General features: G+C 46.8%; 1 protein-coding gene across 3 annotated transcripts in view; it reads right to left on the bottom strand.

The window, feature by feature from the left end:
• triob (trio Rho guanine nucleotide exchange factor b) overlaps nt 1-11278 on the bottom strand; it is a 113126-nt gene extending 101848 nt beyond the window's left edge. For all 3 annotated transcript variants that reach the window (XM_029259822.1, XM_029259823.1, XM_029259824.1), the window contains exon 1: nt 11004-11278. In XM_029259822.1, coding sequence (XP_029115655.1) covers nt 11004-11073 — 70 coding nt within the window. In that variant the 5' untranslated portion in view covers nt 11074-11278. The remainder of the gene's footprint in view (nt 1-11003) is intronic.
• Between the last annotated feature and the right edge of the window lie 8545 nt (nt 11279-19823).

The raw sequence follows: 19823 nt of genomic DNA, 5'->3' as shown, positions 1-19823 counted from the left end.
ACTATCTGACGGCTCGTAAAAATCTATAAGAAAGCAAATAAGGCATATTTTGCAGATTCATACACATGAACCTCAAACTGCTGTGCATGCGCGCCTGCCCCCAACACACACACACACACACACACACACACACACACACACCAATCAGTACAATCGAGTTTCCCTTCTGCATTGACCGCGTTGGGCTATTCACCGAGTAGCTTGAGCACAGGCTAAGAGCGAGAAGACGCAAATGCAACACGGGAGCACTAGTGTGCAGGTTTGAGGGGCAGGCGATTCCAGACGTGCGGGAGAGCTGGAGAAAGGCAAGGGAGACCATGCTGTCAATCCGGTGACCACGCTGTCGGGACGAGGCCGCCTCGAGCACGGGTGAAAGTGTGTGGAGGATCGAACATCACAATTCATTCATTCATTCATTCATTCATTCATTCGTCTTTCCACTTACACATCCCAGCGTCTCTCACATGTAGGCAGTAGAGAGTACTATAACCAATTGTGTATGAGTTGCTTTACATCGCAGCATTTGGTTGCATGGAGTGTGTATTCTCCCCGTGTTCATGTCATCCAGGCGCTCCCGTTTCCACCCACAGTCCGAAGACATGTCTTTCATATGGACTGGGATTCTAACCGCTAGGAGGGCATGGATGTGTGCGACGGCCCCGTGACGAACCGGTATCCTATTCAGAGCGTACCCTGCTTCAGACACACTGCTTCCAGGATAGGCTCCGGACCACTGTGACCCTCCTTTTATTTGACGCTCTTCTTCAAAGCGCCTTAAAATGTTACGTGACCTACACCTATTTACCCGTCTTTTCAGCTGGGTAATTTTACTGGAACAGCTGAAGGCCAGCACCTTGCTCAAGGAGATTTGAACCAGCAACCTACGGATCCAAAGGAAGCCGCTCAAACCGCTACACTTCCAGCTGCCCCAGTTACTGAAATTTGATGGATGGATGAAAACCAGAGAGTTGCTCATAAATAAGAGGTTTGCGTTTGTTTTGTACAAAACTTCCAACTTTCATACAGCAGAAGGTTCAAGAGCAGCAGTACCACTCAGACGAGAAAGGAGAGATGTTCTAAAGGTTAACGGTACCAGAGGAAGGCAAACACACCTCTGTTGGGTTTTTTTAATAAAAAAAATCAACGTTTTCATTTTTATGACAGCGTGAAACTTTGATGTGCTGCGGTTTTGCAACACATGTGACATATTTTGAGCGTCTGGGGATGGTTCGCAGCCAAAGTGTCGCATTCGGCGGAAATGAACATGTTGTGTACTTTTTGTAATCCTGAAGATACAGTAAATGAGAAGAGACCGAGCGATGGAGGCAAAGTGTAAGAGGAGCTCATACAGGTCGTGCAAAAGCAGAGGGAATGTGGGGTAAAAGAAGGAATTTTTAAAAAAAAAAAAAAAAAAAAAAAAAAAAAAAAAAAGTGTGGAACTTTCCCTCCGCCACTGGGAACAACTATTTCAGTCAAAGAACAGTCACGTAAACAAAAGTTGCCGACGAAAGGGGATGAAAAAGACGAAGACCTTGAGAATCAAACTCGAAGCCATTTTATATTTCCTCCAACCCAACAATAGACCAAAGAGCCCCATGAAAAGCACCCACATGGTCAAAAGCTAAAAGCATGCGCATGCATGCACGCACGCACCCACACCCACCCACACCCACCCACACGATGGAAACGGCAAGCCCTCCCACACAGCAAACCCCCCGGCTCCCTACGGTACACGGCTCCCATCACCACGATGGGAATCGACGGCAAATAGGATCTTATGACCTGCAAAGCAACAACTGCCCTCCCTTCCCCTGCACCTCGAACCCCTTCCATTAAGGGTCATGATGAGAATGCAGCCTCCACTTTGGACGTACGGCGCGTGTGTGTGAAACGCTCACCGTTCGTCATCCGGAGTAAACCGCACGCGATTCCCGCACCGTAACACCGGACCAACCCGGCTCTGCGCACATATCAATTCTGGATAAACTGACGCAAATTAACATGTTGGTACAATACAGTAACAGTGGTACAGCGACCTTTCAAATTTTGATTCTGAAATTCACGGCGTGCAAGAGCAGAGCCAGCGTAAGGTCACGTGTCACTGGAAACACTTACCGTGGTGAAAAGGACTCCAGACAGAGCAGCACCTGGCTAATAAATGAGGTTCCAAAGGAAGGTACAGTGATCACCACCCAGTGCGTTCACATTTATTCATTCAGTTGATGCTTTTTTCCGCAAAGCAAGTCACATTGTTTAACCCTTTTATAAAGCTCTGTAATATTTACTGCATCAATTTAAAAGAGGTACCTTGGCTCTATAATCCTACAGCAGGAAGTCAGAATTGAACCTGGGTCCTTTGAGTACAAGCTGGCAGCTGGAACCACTATACTACCAGGGAGCCCCTATTTGAACCATGGTCTTTCCTCTGAGGGGGCGGGGACAGCGGGTTGGACCGGGTCCTGCTCTCTGGTGGATCTGGGGTTCGAGTCCCGCTTGGGGTGCCTTGCGATGGACTGGCGTCCCACCCTGGGTGTCCCCCCTCCCCCTCCAGCCTTCTGCCCTGCATTGCCGGGTTCGGCTCTGGCTCCCCGCGACCCCGACTGGAACAAGGGTGTATGTATGTATTATATACATACACATATACATATGTGTGTGTGTGTGTTTACTCTGAGCGCGTGCGCACACACAAAGCTAGATGAAGAATCTAACCACTACGCCACCTGCTGGCGTGATGCTGATTTCCAGCAAGCGCAAGAAAAGCCCCACCGTAAGGTGAGGGGTCAGTGGAACGATTCAGGGTAAGCACCACGCTCAAGGGCACTGCAGGACGTTCCAACTGGGGGGGGGGGGGGGGGGGGGGGCGTAGCACGTCTAACCACCACGCCACCTGCAGGTCCGCCGACAGCTCTGACGAGGGTTTTCCCTTTATTTCAGTTGCGCTCCCTCCCCCAGCGCTTCCAACACAACATCTTTCACATCATGACTGAGTCTCCATTGGTTTTCAGTTTGAAAGAGGACTGGAAGTTCTCTGTACCACACGCACTAGAATATTAGAAAGACGGGGAGGACAAAAGAAAAGAAAAAAGAAAAATTTAAACTTTAAAATGAAGTCCGGTGAAGGGCCAATAAATTGAAAATGCTTTATTTCAATGACAATATATCAGACAGCAGTTCCCGGTTCAGTATCATATCTGATACCCCCAGCTTTTGTCCCTCCTCTATTTGAGGCCGAATAAAAATCCCAGGATGATCAAAGCAGGAACGCCGGAGATAAGTCGGGCGTTGTACCGCGGTACGTGGAGCTGGAGATCCGCACAGCGGGAGAAGCCAAAAGGCGCGGGGATGGAGGGCGACGGGTACCCCGCGCCGATGGCAAAACGCGTCCCGGCAGCCCTGCCACTTCATCGGGGGCCACTGAAAACAGCAGAGACCGAGCAATCCTATTGTCGCTCGACTCCTTTCTGGAAAGTTCCAGCCATCTCCTCGACAGGAAGCGCAATGCTACAGGACAGCAGGGGCAACCAAGTGGCAGGGCAAGACAAACACGCTGCTTATATTTATGTGTGAATCGGGCCTTTTGAAAGCTGCACGGCTTCACCGGGGCCTTTCATTACCCCCCCCCCCCAAAGAGCAAAAAAGCCGCTCTGTCCAAGTGCCACCAACATTTACTGAAGCTGTGAAAGCGGTCAGGAAAGCTTTCTTAATGTTCACAACAAGAGGTATGAAAAAAAACTTCTAGGGACTCCTTTCCAATGAGTTCGTGACCCTTAGACGCTACAGACTGGGGGGGGAATTTACACTCACCCCTTCAGCAAAGTAACACCTGGTTCTGTAGTGTAGTAGTACTGCTCTCTTGGGACCCAAAGGTCGCAGGTTCGATCCCCACCTCCAGTTGCAGCACCCTTGAGCAAGGTACTTACCCTAAATTGTAGTAAAATTACCCAGCTGTATAAGTGGGTATATAACTGTAGGTACCTTAACACTGTATATCACTTTGGAGAAAAGAGTCAACCGTATGAATAAATGTAAATATAGCAGACGCTTTCCTCCAAAGCAACGTAAAATTAACTGGTATTTTGCCGAAATCTTACCCATCAAATCACAGGTGTCGATAAAATTTCAAAATGTATTTACAAACATTACATATAATTACAAATATATGCAGATACATTTTTTATTCTATACACAGACTCATATTCAAATAATTATGTATTTAATGTACATTTCATCTGTCTACTTCCATAAAACTAATTAAAGAGACAGGGATATAAAGACATCTCAAATAGGCCAGGAGTTCCGGGAGTCTCCCGGAAGTCGTTGCCTCCTCCCGACTTTTACCCGACTTGGGAGGTGTGAAATATATAAACTCATGTTTGCTTTAATTATGCCCTTTCGGTGGGGGAAGGGGGTTATCGAACGTATCACATGTAAAATAGAGGTCCCTCGGGTGGGGAAAAAAGCTGAGAACCACCGCACCACGGTACACCACGTTTCACCCATTAACCCAGGAGAGCATTGTAACACATAGACGCACACAAAGGGCAATCAAGGTTCCCCTGAAACATGTGTCTTTGGGCTGTGGGAGCAAACCCACGCGAACACGGGGAGAAGATGCAAACTTCACGCAGACCGAGTCCGATTCAAACCGAAATCCAGACCCGCGGCCCAGGAGCCGTGAGGCACCAGCGCTACCCGCTGCGCGACCCAGAAACAATCATTACCCTTTCCGTTCGCGACGAAAGGCCCCCCTGGATTCAGGGCACGGAAGACGTGCAACGCGGAGCGGAGGCCAGGAGGCCGGCACGCGGCACAGCGCTCACGTGCGGTCTGGGCGTCGCCGCGCGCGCCCCCTCTCCCCGGCTCCGAAGCGCACGGCCCCGTCCCCAACGCCGCAATTACAGCCGTGACGCGCGAGAGCAGAACCGGACTGCAGCGCCACTCGAAAGAGCGAGTAGGAGTTTACGGGAAGCAGCTCTCATGTGATCCCCGTTCCCTTATTCTCAAAGCTCCAATTAATCGGTCACATCAAAAACCGCGTCGAGGCGCAAAGCAGGGGTGCGAAAACGCGGTAAATCCGGGAAAGCCGACGCGGAGGAAAAGGGCGTCGACTCCCATCCGAAAAGGAGCGCTTCATGGAAAGGCAGGAGGATAAAGCACCAACTTGACAATGTAGATCATCTTTACCTGGGGCACCATGGAGGGAGGCCCACCAACACAGCGAGCGTTCTTCACAAAGACTCGCACCGCGACCCTGAACCAACAGCAAGATCTCGCTCGCCTTCATATAAGATGCGGTCATGAAGCAACGCAGCAATTATTTTCATCCGACACCCTCCTCCAAAGCCAGTTACCCCGGTAGGTTTGCATAATAATTACAATTATTTACCCAACGATGGAGCCGAACACACTTTACTGGAGCAATTCAGGCCAAGTATCTTGATCGGCGTATTACAGCAAGAGTGGGTGTTCGAACCTGGGACCACCAGAGGGTTTAAAAGTATTTAAAGAGAGAAGTTGGGGGGGGGGGAGGGAAAAAAAAAAAAAAAAAAAAAAAAAAATTCTGCTACATTAAGCTAAATTTTTATGGCGCACTCATCTCACACAGTGATAGAGGCTCATCAAGACATGGAAGTGAATGAGATAAAAGGTATAAAGACATATTTCAAGAGTGTATGAAATAATCACTAGTGTCCCTGTTAAAACTGTTAGTCTTTACACTGAAAACAAATCCAAGTGAACATATTTAATGTTTCTTTGATGTCATTCAGTGTATAACCATTATAGACAAATATTTTAAAAATATAATAAAACCAGGGTCTTTGGGAGTCACGTTGCACATCCCTGGCAAGTGTTGAGTAGCTACAAGAGAAGTGGGGCAAAGCGGGTCATGATAACGGCACTCATGTCTTAAAGTGTGAATTGGGCGACTTGCATTCTCTCTCTCTCTCTCTCTCTCTCTCTCACACACACACACACACACACACACACACACACACACACACACACACACACACACACACACACACACACACACACACACACACACACACACACACACACACACACACACACACACACACACACACACGAATGTGCATGGTCTCCAAGAAAAAACCCCCGAGAGCTGAGCTGGATGATGACCGAGAAGTTGGAGGTCAGTCACCAGAACAACTGTCCCTCATAAATTCTTCCCCCAAGTGAGACCAGTTTGCATATCTGCATCACCCTTAGTTTTGCCCAAGACATCAAAAGTAAAACCCTTTGAGCTCAATTAAGTGACAGGTTTTTTTTTTTTTTTTAAAAAATTCCATCAAATTAAAGACAAACATTCTGCAAGTGCTAAAAAAAAAATTGACACTGACAATGTTATTCCTTCAAAGAACTAACTGTTGGTTTATGGGGTGCATAAAGGATAATGGTTAGAGCTGCTGCCTTTGGACTTAAAGGTTGCAGGTTTGAATCTCATTTCTTGCTATAAAACCCTTAAAGCAAGGTACTTTACCCTAAATTACTCCAGTAAAGTAAAAATGGGGAAACAATTGTAAATAGCTTAACACTGTATGTCGCTTTGGAGAAAAGCTACAGCTGAATGAATGAATGAATGAATGAATCACAAGTCAAAAATGTGGAAGGCTGATTTGGAAACTACCGCAAAAACCCACGTGGAAGAGCGAGCGGTCGAGCAGCAACGGCCTGCCGGGAGAGGTACGCGCAACTGGTAACACGCGAACCGAAAGGAACGACGATCCGAGTGCCTCCGAATTCCCCGAACGGGAACTGCGTTTTGTACCAGCTCCGTCAACGGACGGCTCTCAACGAGTCTTAACGGTCACCGCTGCATCATAAATTAGGCGTCTCACAGGTATCCTAAAGCTCAACAACGAACAGCATCTCTCCGAGCAACAGGAGTCGTCACGCCACCACATACCGTAAACCGCAACAGGACTTCTTGAGAAAGGTACTTATAGTCACACGAGTCATCTGTAGTCATTTTATATAGACACATTCACACGTATCTACAGTATATACACACACATGCACATTTATACAGTTATGAGTAATAAGTAGTTCTATAGAGTAAGAACTTTTTACATTACATTCATTTACTTAGACACTTTTCTCCAAAGCAACTTCCAATGAACTCTATGTAATGTTATGAGCCAACACACCTTATTCACCGCAGTGACTTACACTGCTAGATACACTACTTAAAATGGGTCTCTCATCCATACATCAGTGGAACACACACACTATGGGGGAACCTGAACAGCACGTCTTTGGACAGTGGGAGGAAACCAGAGCACCCGGAGGAAGCCCACACAGACAAGAGGAGAACATGCAAACTCCACACAGACCGAGTGGGGATCGAACCCATGTCCTCTCGCACCATCCAGGCGCTGTGAGACAGCAGCGCTACTCTGTGCCACCCTATATTTCTATACATAAAAAAACCTATTAAATGACTCAACTATATATACTATAAGTGTGTACGTGTAAATTTCATACACGATAAAGGACTCCAGTCACTCATTTGCAGGCGAGTTATTACAAAATTGGTGGCGTGTCGCAAACTGGTATGATTTTCATGCCAGCAGTGCCCTATCACTGGGTAACCGTGGGAGACATGGGTCACGTGTTGCCCGTCTTCGTGAAAGTGTGGCGAGGAAATGAGGCGCCCTGCTTTCCCAACTCTTCGGGGGCAGTTCCCAGAGACGTAGGACACTCGCGGGTCGCCGTGCTTTCGCTCTTCGGCGCGGTTCTGCACCCGGTATCGCAAAGGCACCGCACGGCTTCCCCCCGCCCTAGCAACACGACGCTAGGGGAAAAGCCTGAAGTGGTAGACGAGGACCGCGTGCTCCCTAATAGCGGCGAGAAGAGCCGAGACCACAAAAAACGCCGCTTCCATTAGCGGTCGTGCTGGAGCAGTTAGCAAAGTGCGGCGGCCTCCTTTTCCAGAGCCGCAGCTCAGTGTGGGATGCGCCCAGGGATATTGATCTGGAAGACGTGGCGTGGGCGGTTTGACATTCTTACACGCCACGTGCTCCGTGTTCCCGCATGGCCTTGCTCCAGTTTCCCTGTTTCTGCACCACCAATTAAGGACGAATGTGTGAACCTGCTACATCTATTGCTAAAAGCCTAGGAAACATTTCTTGCTTTATTCTTCTCCAAGTTAGCGCAAATCATCAATTTGGGGGGGACGGGGACGGACGGACACTGCCTGCACGCGGATGGCACCACCGGTGCCAAATGCGGCACAGCCTGCGCGGGGTTTGCATGTGCTCCCCGTGCTCATGTGGATTTCCTTCAGGTGCTCTGGTTTCCTCCCACACTCCAAAGACATGTGCTTCGGGTAGATCGGCGACTCAGCTATCTGTAGCATGTGTTTATGCGAGTGTGTGACTGCTCTGTAATGGACCCCCACCCCACCCCACAGGGTGTTCCCTGCCTGATGCCCTACACTTCCTCAATAGGCTCTGGACCACCGTGAGCCTGTTTTGGACAAACAGATGCTGATAACGGATGCAAGGATTTGGCCTGTAGATGTACATCGTATTAAGATCATAACGATAGAAAGAAAAGGACTAATTAAAATGAGAAAAGCTGACATATTGCTACACTACCCAGCCCCCCACCCCCACTTATTCCTGCTGGGCTCTCTTTCAATGCAGGACTAGCGGATGACAGTACCAGATAAGACCTTTACTCACTATGCAGAACTAGCATGGAATTTTTAATAAAATTTAAAAACAGTTAGGCCTGAGCGCTGCATTGCAGGAATGGGGGGGGGGGGGGGGGGGGGGAAAACTTTCTGAACAGTGAGCAAATAAAACCTGTCACGGGCCCCATCCTAAAGCAGCGCATCTTATACGTGTGCTTGTTGTCCTGAAAATCGGTCGATCGATCCTGACCGTCTGTCGGTCGTTGCCGGAGCAGGCAATGCACGGACAGCCTCTCAAACCGAAACCACCGAGTGAAAGACGTGACACCGGATGGAGAGTCGCACAAAAACTGCATTCATAAGCTTCTCCTGCCCAAACTTGCAAAAATGATTTATGAAATCATAAATACATAATGGCTCCCTTCTGCTGGAACACCTCACCCACAAATCACGGTTTTACTCTGCTAAACAGCGACGGATGCTATGATTAAGGGGCACGTGGAATCGAAGGGATCTGCGCGAGGTAGGAAGAGGTAACCAAAGGTAGGGGTCGATAAGTGTCGCAGAGAAGTGCTCTTTCTTGCTTTCCACGAGTCTATCGGCAGCAGGGAGCGCCGCGTTCGCACGGGGATACCATCCGACCCCGCAGGCTGCGTTCCGCTCCGACTAACGCGCGGTACGGCACACGCACGGTGAAAAACGGCACGACCGCGTCCTCGTGGGCCTTCCGCCAGCTCCGAAGAGCAAGGCCATAAGGGCAGCGCGCCGGGGTACGACTTCAAGCTACTCCGGATTCCTCCAGGAACCAGCGCTTGGACACATGTATCCTTGTCAAAAGTTCAGAGAGCTGGGGGGGGGAAGAGAAGAGGGGGGGGAACCCACACACACACACACCACCGCGTTGATGACACCATCGCCTGATTGAACGTGCAATTAACATCAGCAGAGCCACTTACCTGCATGGGAAATGGAATTATTTGTCGCAATTGGTCAATTTTAATAGGACAGCAATAAAAATGAGCTAAATAATACTGAAATGTCAGAATCATACAGAATTACATTTTCTCTAACTGTTGGTTCTTGTGTTGGCACACAGGGTTGTGCACACACCAAGGAATCCACGTCTCCAAGCGTGAAAATGTCAGTAAGCTTAGGGAGTCAGCAAGTGTCGGGCATCACACACACTGAAATAAAGTCACAACCCCCCCCCCCCAGTGAGCGAGATACCGTAACACACACCCCAGCACTGCTCAAAGGGCCACACTTTCAATAAGTCACTTTTTTTTTTTTTTTTTTGTTCTTCAACTCAAGATAACTACAGAAATGTGGGAGTCAAGGGCACCTGGTTTTACAACCTAAAAAACAAAAACCACTGATTGAAACCCTTCTTTTGTGAACGTGAACATCCGGAGGTGCGACTGCAGAACCGCAGCACGGCAGAGCTTCTTCCAGCGAGGGTTCGCACATCTGTACCCTTCGAACAGTAAACGGCAGCAGGGTCTGCTCTGTATTCATGCGAGCGAGAATAATTCAAGCCAGGCATGACTCAAAGCATGGTGTCATACCTACGGAGAGCTGGTAGAGAAAAGACAGCTTTGTGCTTATAGTCCAATATTTCACTATCAAGTTGAGATTAATGCACCACAATAATTCATACTCTATGATTTATATATATGATTTAGAGCATAGCATAGGTACATTTTATCTGTATTTAGTAATAACAGAAGGGTTTCTGTATTGATGATGCGCTGCATTTATTTATTTATTTTTTTAAATGCACGGATTTCCCACAATAATGGACAATTATAAATGCCAATAAATAAATGCTGCTGATATGCAAGACCCCCCCCACAAAAAAAAAAAAAAAAAAAAAAAAAAAAAAAAAAAAAAAAACACGTTGTAGGAAACTGGACGACTGCTTTAAAAAAAAAAAAATAATTAAAAACAAAAAATTAAATGTCTGCTTCCTTCCAGCTCCTGCGTGATGCGCTGCACGCAAGAAGCGTCGAACCCAACGCGGCATCTCCATGTCCACCTCCATCCATCCATCTCTATCTCCATCTTTCAGCGAGAAACGCGCGCATGTATGCAGCGTGCACGCGCTTCGGGAAAGGAGCGTCGCGCGCCGAGCGGCATCCCCCGCGCACGGGCTCCCTTTTGTCAACGCCCGCCGGGGGAAACAATGTGCAGTGCGGTGGAAGGAGAAGGAGAAGGAGGAGGAGGAGGAAGGGGGGGTACGAGTGGGACAATGAACGCCCCCGCACGCCCGTGGCCGTGAGGACGCACCCGCACCCGCACCCGCACCCGCGTCCCCGTCCCGCTCGCCCCCCACACGCTGCCTTACCGGACTGATAGAACGGCGCCGTATCGGCCGCGTCCTTCGCCGTCTCGTCCGTTCCCTCCGCGGAGCTCATGGCCGCGGCGCGAGCTGCACGCGTAAATCCCACCGAGCTCCTCGCGCTTGCTGCTGTGTTGTGGGCGCGAGCCGCCGCGCACAGCCGTAGCCCCTTCTTTTGTGTCCGGAACCGCGCTACGCCGCGAGACGCAAAGTCACTCCTCCGTGGCTGGGCGAACAGGAGAGCCGAGCGTCCATCTTGGGCAGCGCTGACGTACGGCGACCCGCCGACAGGGGGCGCCCGCGCCTCGATCCGGGGAAGATATCGAGCAGCGGTGGGGGGGTCCTCGGGGCTCTCCGAAGAAGCCCCGTTTAAAATTTTTGTGTGTGTGTGTGTCGTAACGGTATTGGAGCAAGCTGGGAGAACACGGACGGACACACCACGTGAAAACCTCTCGGGTCCCTCCTGATTCGCCACACCTTTTCCACGCGTGATCGCACAACTTGCACTATTCTCATTAATAAAGGCTTCAACCCCCGATCCCTTCGCTTTGCTTCCGCATCCTTTCTTTTTTTTTTTTTTTTTTCTTTTTTTCTTTTACCGGAATACCTGGCTGGCACTCGCACCGCACATCTTACCTTACCTTACTTTACCTCAAATACGCGGACAGGTTCTGGCTCATCCTCAGCATAGTCAGTATATGGCTGGTCAGCTGGTAGTGAAGTGGTTATTGCTGCTGCTGCTGCTGCCTTTTGGATCGAAAGGTTGCAGGGTTGAATCTCACCTCCAGCTGTATTACCCCTGAGCAAGATACCTCCCCTTGAGTTGCTCTAGTAAAGTAGTTACCCAGCTGTATAAATAATAAGTAGAATCATGTAGGTCACTTTAAAGAAAAGTGTTCATTAAATGAGTAAATGAACCCAAGGGTGGATGCTTACTAATATTAAACACCATTCAACTAATCAGTTGTATCATGAAAAGCATGAACTTAACATTTCAGCTTCATCACTGGGCGGGGAAGCCTCTCACATGTAAAATATTAGGTCATGTTGAAGTTTTTCTGGCACTCATATGGTCATTACATGCTTATTGTAGGTGTTTTTAATGGCCCAAAACACACACAGTCTTGGTGGTCAGTATAGATTACAGCATAGAATGACTTATTTACTCTGCTATTCAGTGTTAAAGCTTTTTTTTTTTTTTCTTCAGATAGGTATCATGAGACATTTAAAGGAAATGTGCAGCAGTCAGGTCAAACCAGTTTATTCTTTATAGTGCTCTTCACAACTGGTTTCTTCAAATGTCTTAATTTGAGCGAGTGCAATAAAGTTCAGAATCATGCAGCATATAGCATTATTCATAAGAATGACAGGTGGAAACAAGTTTGGCGATAAAAGGCAGAATGTGGCAGAGAAGAGGGAAAAAACATTAATTGGCAGCTGGTATTGAGAGCGAAAAACCTCTGGGGGGTCCAAGGGCAGCTGGCTGTATACCCCTCGTGGGCATGAGGATACTGCACCATTAGGCAAAATTGCTAGTGCAGCACAAGCTGTTTAAGGGGCTCAGGTGGTCGTCTGGATGCTCCCATCTGGTCAGGAGGTGATCATCAGTGTTTCGGTCAGTGCTACCAGTGAGAGTTCCCAGGTCTCAACCGAGTGACTCGCCCCAGGGAGATGGTGTCCAGGGGCTGGGAGGAGGAAGAACAGAAACAAATGTTGACTTCAGATAATTACAATTACAAAGCAACATGCACAGCTGCAACAACAGCAAGACCGGCACAGCGTTGTGGACCTTGGCGATGGCAGGAGAGACGAGACAGCCTTCGGGGTAGCTCTGAGTGCACTATTTTGAAAGAGCACTCCAAACTTTTGTTGGTAGAGAGCTGGCAGTGAAAAGTGATCTGCAAGATAATGGGTCCAAGAGGAGGTTGCAGGGGCTCCAGCAGAAGATGGAGCAATGGCTCTGTCACCTGGCTCAGGAGAGACGTTGTCAACCTGACTTGTGCACCCTTTACATCAGGGGTTCTTAACCTGGTGTTCACTAAATACAAGCAAAATCAAAAATGTTACTACAGCATATTTTATTTAATATTACTAAATGCCTTTGATATTTAAAATATAATTCTATGTGACAGTGATCAGGGGGTGCGGTGGGTTGGACCGGGTCCTGCTCTCCGGTGGGTCTGGGGTTCGAGTCCCGCTTGGGGTGCCTTGCGATGGACTGGCGTCCCGTCCTGGGTGTGTCCCCTCCCCCTCCGGCCTTACGCCCTGTGTTGCCGGGTAGGCTCTGGTTCCCCGCGACCCCGTATGGGACAAGCGGTTCAGAAAATGTGTGTGTGTGTGACAGTGATCAAGTTTCAATTAATTAAGTTCACTTTTTAATGGACATTTTTTTAGGTCCGGGATCTTCGCTTTCAAAAGATTCTTAAAGGGGAAAATGGCATAGAAAAGGTTAAGAACCTCTGGTTTAGTGCATTGAGAAGCTTCAAATCACATACTGAAGAAGGGAACTGACACAGGAGCAGTAAGAATCAATGAGCTGTAGCTATGTAAATATTAAATATCATCGGAAATATTTCTCCCTCACAATCAATAACTGTTGCCTTAATTCAGCATATTGTGGTGACCTGGAGCCTACCCTGGCAGCAGGGTGCTGGACTAGGCAGGGTACACCCTGGATAGTATGCTTATCTGTAGGGTAACAGCAATCCCTCGATTTACGAAATTAATCTGTTCCTAAAATTGTTGTGGATACTGAAGTTTATGAGACTGACAGCCTATTTCCCATTATTTTAAAAGTGAAAAATCACATGTTCCCAGCCCATCTGAAAGCCCCAAACGAATTTTCTCAAATATCACTAAACACTGTAACACACCTATATACTGTAACCACCCACACACACACACACACACACACACACACACACACACACACACACAGTGGCTGAAACCGCTTGTCCCTAGTGGGGTTGCGGCGAGCCGGAGCCTAACCTGGCAACACAGGGCGCAAGGCTGGAGGGGGAGGGGACACACCCAGGACAAGATGCCAGTCCGTCACAAGGCATCCCAAGTGGGACTCGAACCCCAGACCCACAAGAGAGCAGGACCCGACTCAACCCACTGCACCACTGTGCCCCCCTATACTGTAACTACCAACCCAATTTTAACATGATATGAAACACTATGATTTTAAACACTTAATGAGGACATTAATGGATATGTTTGTAGGCAGTGCGTTTTGGAAACAAATTGTGCTTTCCTTATATCCAGTAGACAGCAAGGAACGTTCAATAACGAATTTACGTTAAAAAATAAGTACATACAAGTATGTATAATATTATAGAGTTCAAATTATTTAGCTGCTTGTATCAAAGTGGGTTGGTGGCAAACCAGAGCCTAACCTGGCAACACAGGGTGCAAGGCTGGGGAGGGAGGGAACACACCCAGGATGGGTCGCCAGTCCATCACGAGGCACCCCAAGTGGGACTCAAACCCCAGACCCGCCAGAGAGCAGGCACAGGCTAAACCCACTGCGCCACCACACCCCCTTTTACAGGAATCTGTGTGTACATATCTGAGTAATGTAAGCACAGAAGAGGAAATCTCAGCAGCAGAATGATATGATGCACCAGGGCACATCATCAGTGAAGTAACCTGACATCACTGGGCGTTTTGGGCTTTTCGGACACTCTCACCCAGGTGATCTGACCAAGGTTGATCAAGGTTGTCCGGGTAGCGCTACCCTGAACCCACAGCTCATCTCTCTTGATCTACAGCCATGTAGATGCCCTCTCCACAGCCCCAGTAACCTCTTCCGTACTCTTCCTCTACTAGCTGCCTGTCATACCCAACACACTGTTGCCCTATACAAAGACTTCCCTACAAATCCCTGTGGCTTCTTTAGTAGACACACACCTTGCCCTGGTGTTCAGCAACACACACCTTTCCCTGTCGCCTTTCGAGAGGCACTACTTTAGCAGTACCTCTGGGCTTCTTCAGTCGATTCTTCCCAAGGAACTGTCGGCTAAAACAAGATGACTTGCTAGAGGTTCAGACGGTAACAGAACGAACAACGAATATCGTCATTGTTTTAGAATATAAGTAACCTGTGAAGAACCCAGTGAACAACCATCTCTGCTTTGAAAGTGCAATGGCAGGGTTCCTGCTCCAACACTAACAGTTGAAGAAAATGATTATGTTTACTGGGTGGGATGGTGGTACAGTGAGTAGCGCTACTGTCTCACAGCACCTGGATGGTGTGAGAGGACACGGGTTCAATCCCCGCTCGGTTTGTGTGGAGTTTGCATGTTCTCCCTGTATCTGCGTGGGTTTTCTCCAGGTGCTCTGGTTTCCTCCCACAGTCCTCAGACATGCTGTTCAGGTTCACCCATAGTGTGTGACTGACAGAAAGAGAGAGTGTGTTCCACTGATGTATGGATGAGTGACCCATTGTAAGTAGTATCTAGCAGTATAAGTCACCTTGGTGAATAAGGTGTGTGGGCTGATAACTACATAGAGCTGACTGGAAGTTGCTTTGGAGAAGAGCATGTGCTAAATAAATGTATGATCATGTTACACTTTTCCACATTAAATTACATTTTCACCTCCTGTCTTACTAAAACAGATCGAACAATGAATGCTCATAACAACGTTTCAAGCTGGGAACGAAAATATTCGCAGTTTTGCGAAAAATGGGGAGGGAATTAGGCTTGATTAAAAAAGCCCGTGTTACGCCTATTCGACCTCTCTACACCCTAACGACGAAAACCTGCCTGTTGTCACCGGTGCATAATTTCTGGACTTGCGAACAACGCGCCGCCTTCGGCCCGGGACAGCGCGGGACCTCACGTGCTCTCAAGACTACCCCGAGGCGTTTCCCAGGCAACGGGGGGCACAACAACCGCGAGGCGCTGCGGAGCTCGCGACGTGAGCGAGCGGGAGCTCGAGCTCGGAGGATTCGCTCGCTGCGGTGCCAGAAACCGAACAGGGAATAACAGTAATAAAGTGTTGGACGTACACATTTAAGCACACTATCCACACTTAAACAGTTAAACGAACATGGAGAGTGAAAATAAGGAGGAAAGCGGCTCTCGTTCAACCAAGTCCAACGTGAGGACCAGGTTGATCCAAACCGCCGCTCCGATGGAGAACATAAAGGAAATACAGGTTTGTCTTCTTTAAAATAAAAGCTTAAGACTCGGCGCCTAACGTGTCTACTAAACGATCGGTGACATTCATGTGTAACAGCCACTCAGTTCTCGAAATTATTAGCTACCAGTTTAATTATCAACTTCTTAAAATCATTTTGCAAATTAATTTATTTGACCGTATCATACGTATCGCCTTACGGCACACAATTCCGCATTTTCGTCAGTTTATATCGAAATGTTTATCATCATGTGTGCAAATTCCTAACAGAATTTCATTTGGACCTGAACTTCAGCACAGCGACTGAGTGACAGGATGCCGTTACATACTGATACTCTGTATTTACAGTACAGTAAGGTACCGTCAGTACTCCCTAATTTAACAAGTTTCAGTCGCGGTCGTCGTTTCACAAAGTTTCTGAGGTAAAAATGTGCGCTAGGATATTAAAATCAATGATATAAAAACGAATTTGACCCGGGCCAGAGAGGGGGAGGAGTTTTTTGGACCACAGTAAAGTCATGGTAACCGCAACACACACACACAGCACAGTTTTACCTGCTTTCACCTTACCTACACAGTACAGTACACTCGACGTGTGTGTATACCTACCAGTACGCCGGCGGCGGAACCTCTCAGAACATACTTACTTGTTTAAAAATAAATAACATTTTTAATAATATCTTTCTTTGTTTTTTCTCCTTTAAAAACACATTTGGCTGTTGTCCAGCGCAATACCTTCGAGCATATTTACTAAAGGCAGTCGTTACGTTTTAATTTCTCATATTTCTGGAGAAATTTTATTGCACTGAGTTGATTCATAATTCTGTGTTGCCCTCGAGCTGTTTGCTTTTTGCTGAATTTGTTCAGCTGACTCCCTTTTTCCAGGACAACTTACAGTGCTGGTGTTGTAAACTGCCTTTTTGGACAAAAGACTTGGCTGAATCAGTGGGAAACTACCTGCACTTATTTACTCGTTTTAACAGCTGTAGCAGGACTAACATGTAAGTACCAAGATCAGTGCTACTGCAGCATTCAAACCCAGGATGTTTTGTTTAAGCACAAACCGCTCTAACCGCTGCACCCCCTGCTGCCCCAAGCCGGGAAAAGTAAAGCGACTTGCAGGTGCAAACAATTTTCAGGTATTGAGAGGGGATGAAAAATATTAGTAATCGTATTCAGAAACATTATACTCAAGTACTCAGGAGGACTGGGTGGTGTGATGGTGCAGTAGGTAGCTGCTGCTGTCTCACAGCACCTGGGCTTTTTGGCCATTGGTTTGAATCCAGGTCTGGTTGTGTGGTGTCAGGGTGGCAAAGCGAGTAGCGCTGCTGTCTCACAGCGCCTGGGTGGTGCGAGAGGATGTGGGTTCAATCGCTGCGCGGTTTGTATGGAGTTTGCATGTTCTCCCCATGTCTGTGTGGGTTTCCTCCAGGTGCTCTGGTTTCTTCCCACAGCCTAGAGACATGCTGTTCAGGTTCCCGCATAGTGTGTGAGTGACACAGAGAGTGTGTGTTCCACTGATGTATGGATGAGTGACCCATTGTAAGTAGTGTATCTAGCAGTGTAAGTCACTGTGGTGAATAAGCTGTGTGGGCTGGTAACACTACATAGAGTTCATTGGAAATTCTTTTGGACAAAAGCCTTTGCGAAATAAATACATGTAAATGTTTGCATGTTCCCCCGGTGCTTATATGGTTTTCCTCTGGGTGCTCTGGTTGCCCCCTCTCAGTCCAAAAGCACGTTTTTGGTAAAATTGGTGGCTCTGAAATTGCTTATTGTATGTACAGGTTTGATTGAATGTCTTCATATGCGGCTGGTATCAACTCTGTTGCTGGGATGGCTCTGGACCACCTTTCCTTGATTTGGACAAGTGATTAATGATAGTGAGAGTGTGTGATTGCCCTGTGATGGACTGGCATCCTATCCAGGGGGTACTTTGCCTTGTCCCCTTTGGATAGGCTCCAGAAAACCACTCTGCTTTGGACAAGCAGATTTTGATAATAAACAGAAGGAAGGACCGATAAAACTTGACAGAACACGCAGAGGTGGCTTTGTTACAATGCACTGGAGTTTGAGATTATGGTTAGAACAGAAAATCTAACCTGGAGCATCCAGAGATACAAGCTATAGATTCAGGGACTGTGCTGATCTATTACCTGTCTGCAAGTTATCATTCATCTTGTTTACGCTCAGTATCAAAGTAGAATATAATAAATCAACATTGAACTGGATGAGATTGAAATGTTAGCCTGCAGGGCCCTCTATTGGTAGAGCCAAGCATCGCACGCGTACCGTTGTCTAATGGCTGTAAATGTTGTAATTCTTTACTTCCAGCGGTAGATGGAATCATTACTTCAGAATCTTGTTAAACGTTCTGAATGGATGCAGTTAAATTACTCAGCTTTATGAACAAAAGAAATTGTTTTAAGTAGCTCTGTGTACAGACTTTACACTGAAACTTGATTAGGCCAAAGGTATCATTCACACATTCTATAATTTTCTTTAGCGCTGTGTCCTTAGGTCAGACTCAGGGCACTTTTACAAGTTACAGATAAAACAAATGACAGACCGACACATATGTTTGCAAGAGACATATCATATGCACTTAAAAACAAAAAAGAACATTTACCTAACACTTTTCTCCAAAGCAACTCTCAATGTTAAGTTACTTATTATTTACCCATTTATACAGTAGGGTAATTTTAGTAGAACAGTTTAGGGTAAGTACCTTGCTCAAGAGTACTACACCATCAGGTGGATTTTGTACAGTGACCTTTAGATCCAAAGGGAGCAGCTTTAACCACTACACTACCAGCTGCCCCTAACAAAAAGCTTGAATAAAGAGAATGAATAAATAGAGCAACAAATGAAGATGATAATCTTATCATGGGTGTGCTTCATGATTATAAAACTATGGTTAGGTATTGATGAAATGGCAATGATGGAGAAAACAAAAATGCCATGTTGAAATAAAAGTAGAGAACATAAATCTCTTGGGGACATAAAAAACAGACTTAGAACCACAGGCCACCCACCTTTTGGGTAACAGTCTACTTTAAACTAATTAAAAAGGCTCATTATTTTTAACTGCTTATTCTAGTTAGGATTGTAGTAGTCTGGAGCCTATGTTGAATGCACAAGCGATTCAGGATATGCTTTGGATGGGACTCAAGTCCATCACAGCCAAAGGCATCAACTAAGTTAACAATGAAGTAAAAATAAATTTAATATATAAAAATCCCTATGTTATGGTCTCTGTACCTTCCTTCTAATTCCTTGCATATCTTAGCTGAGTACTTACCTGTCTGGAAGAATTTTGACCATTGCAAATATTTCCAGTGACCTCTGACCTTACACTGGTTCTTTTCTTGCAAGCCATAAATTTCAAAATTAGAATTTGAAACAGCATGTTAAACGAATGTATTTGGTGTGATTTATGCGTAACTAATGTGTACAAACCTGCTGTTTGCTATAGTACCTTTAAAAACGTATTTGACATACTTGAATAATCCATGTGCAACTGCATTATGCTGTATATAGTTCATTAGCACTTCCTGCCAGTTTAAAAGTAATATTAATATAGTCTAACACTGTCTTTTAGATATGACATGGTTTTAATTGGCATTCTGACATGGTAAGAAAAAAGACATCTTTCTTAAGTTGTGTGCTTGGCTCTTTTTT

This window comes from Scleropages formosus, chromosome 18, assembly GCF_900964775.1.
Source record: "Scleropages formosus chromosome 18, fSclFor1.1, whole genome shotgun sequence".
In the NCBI taxonomy this organism is placed as follows: Eukaryota; Metazoa; Chordata; class Actinopteri; order Osteoglossiformes; family Osteoglossidae; genus Scleropages; species Scleropages formosus.
This window is presented reverse-complemented; position numbering and strand designations above follow the sequence as displayed.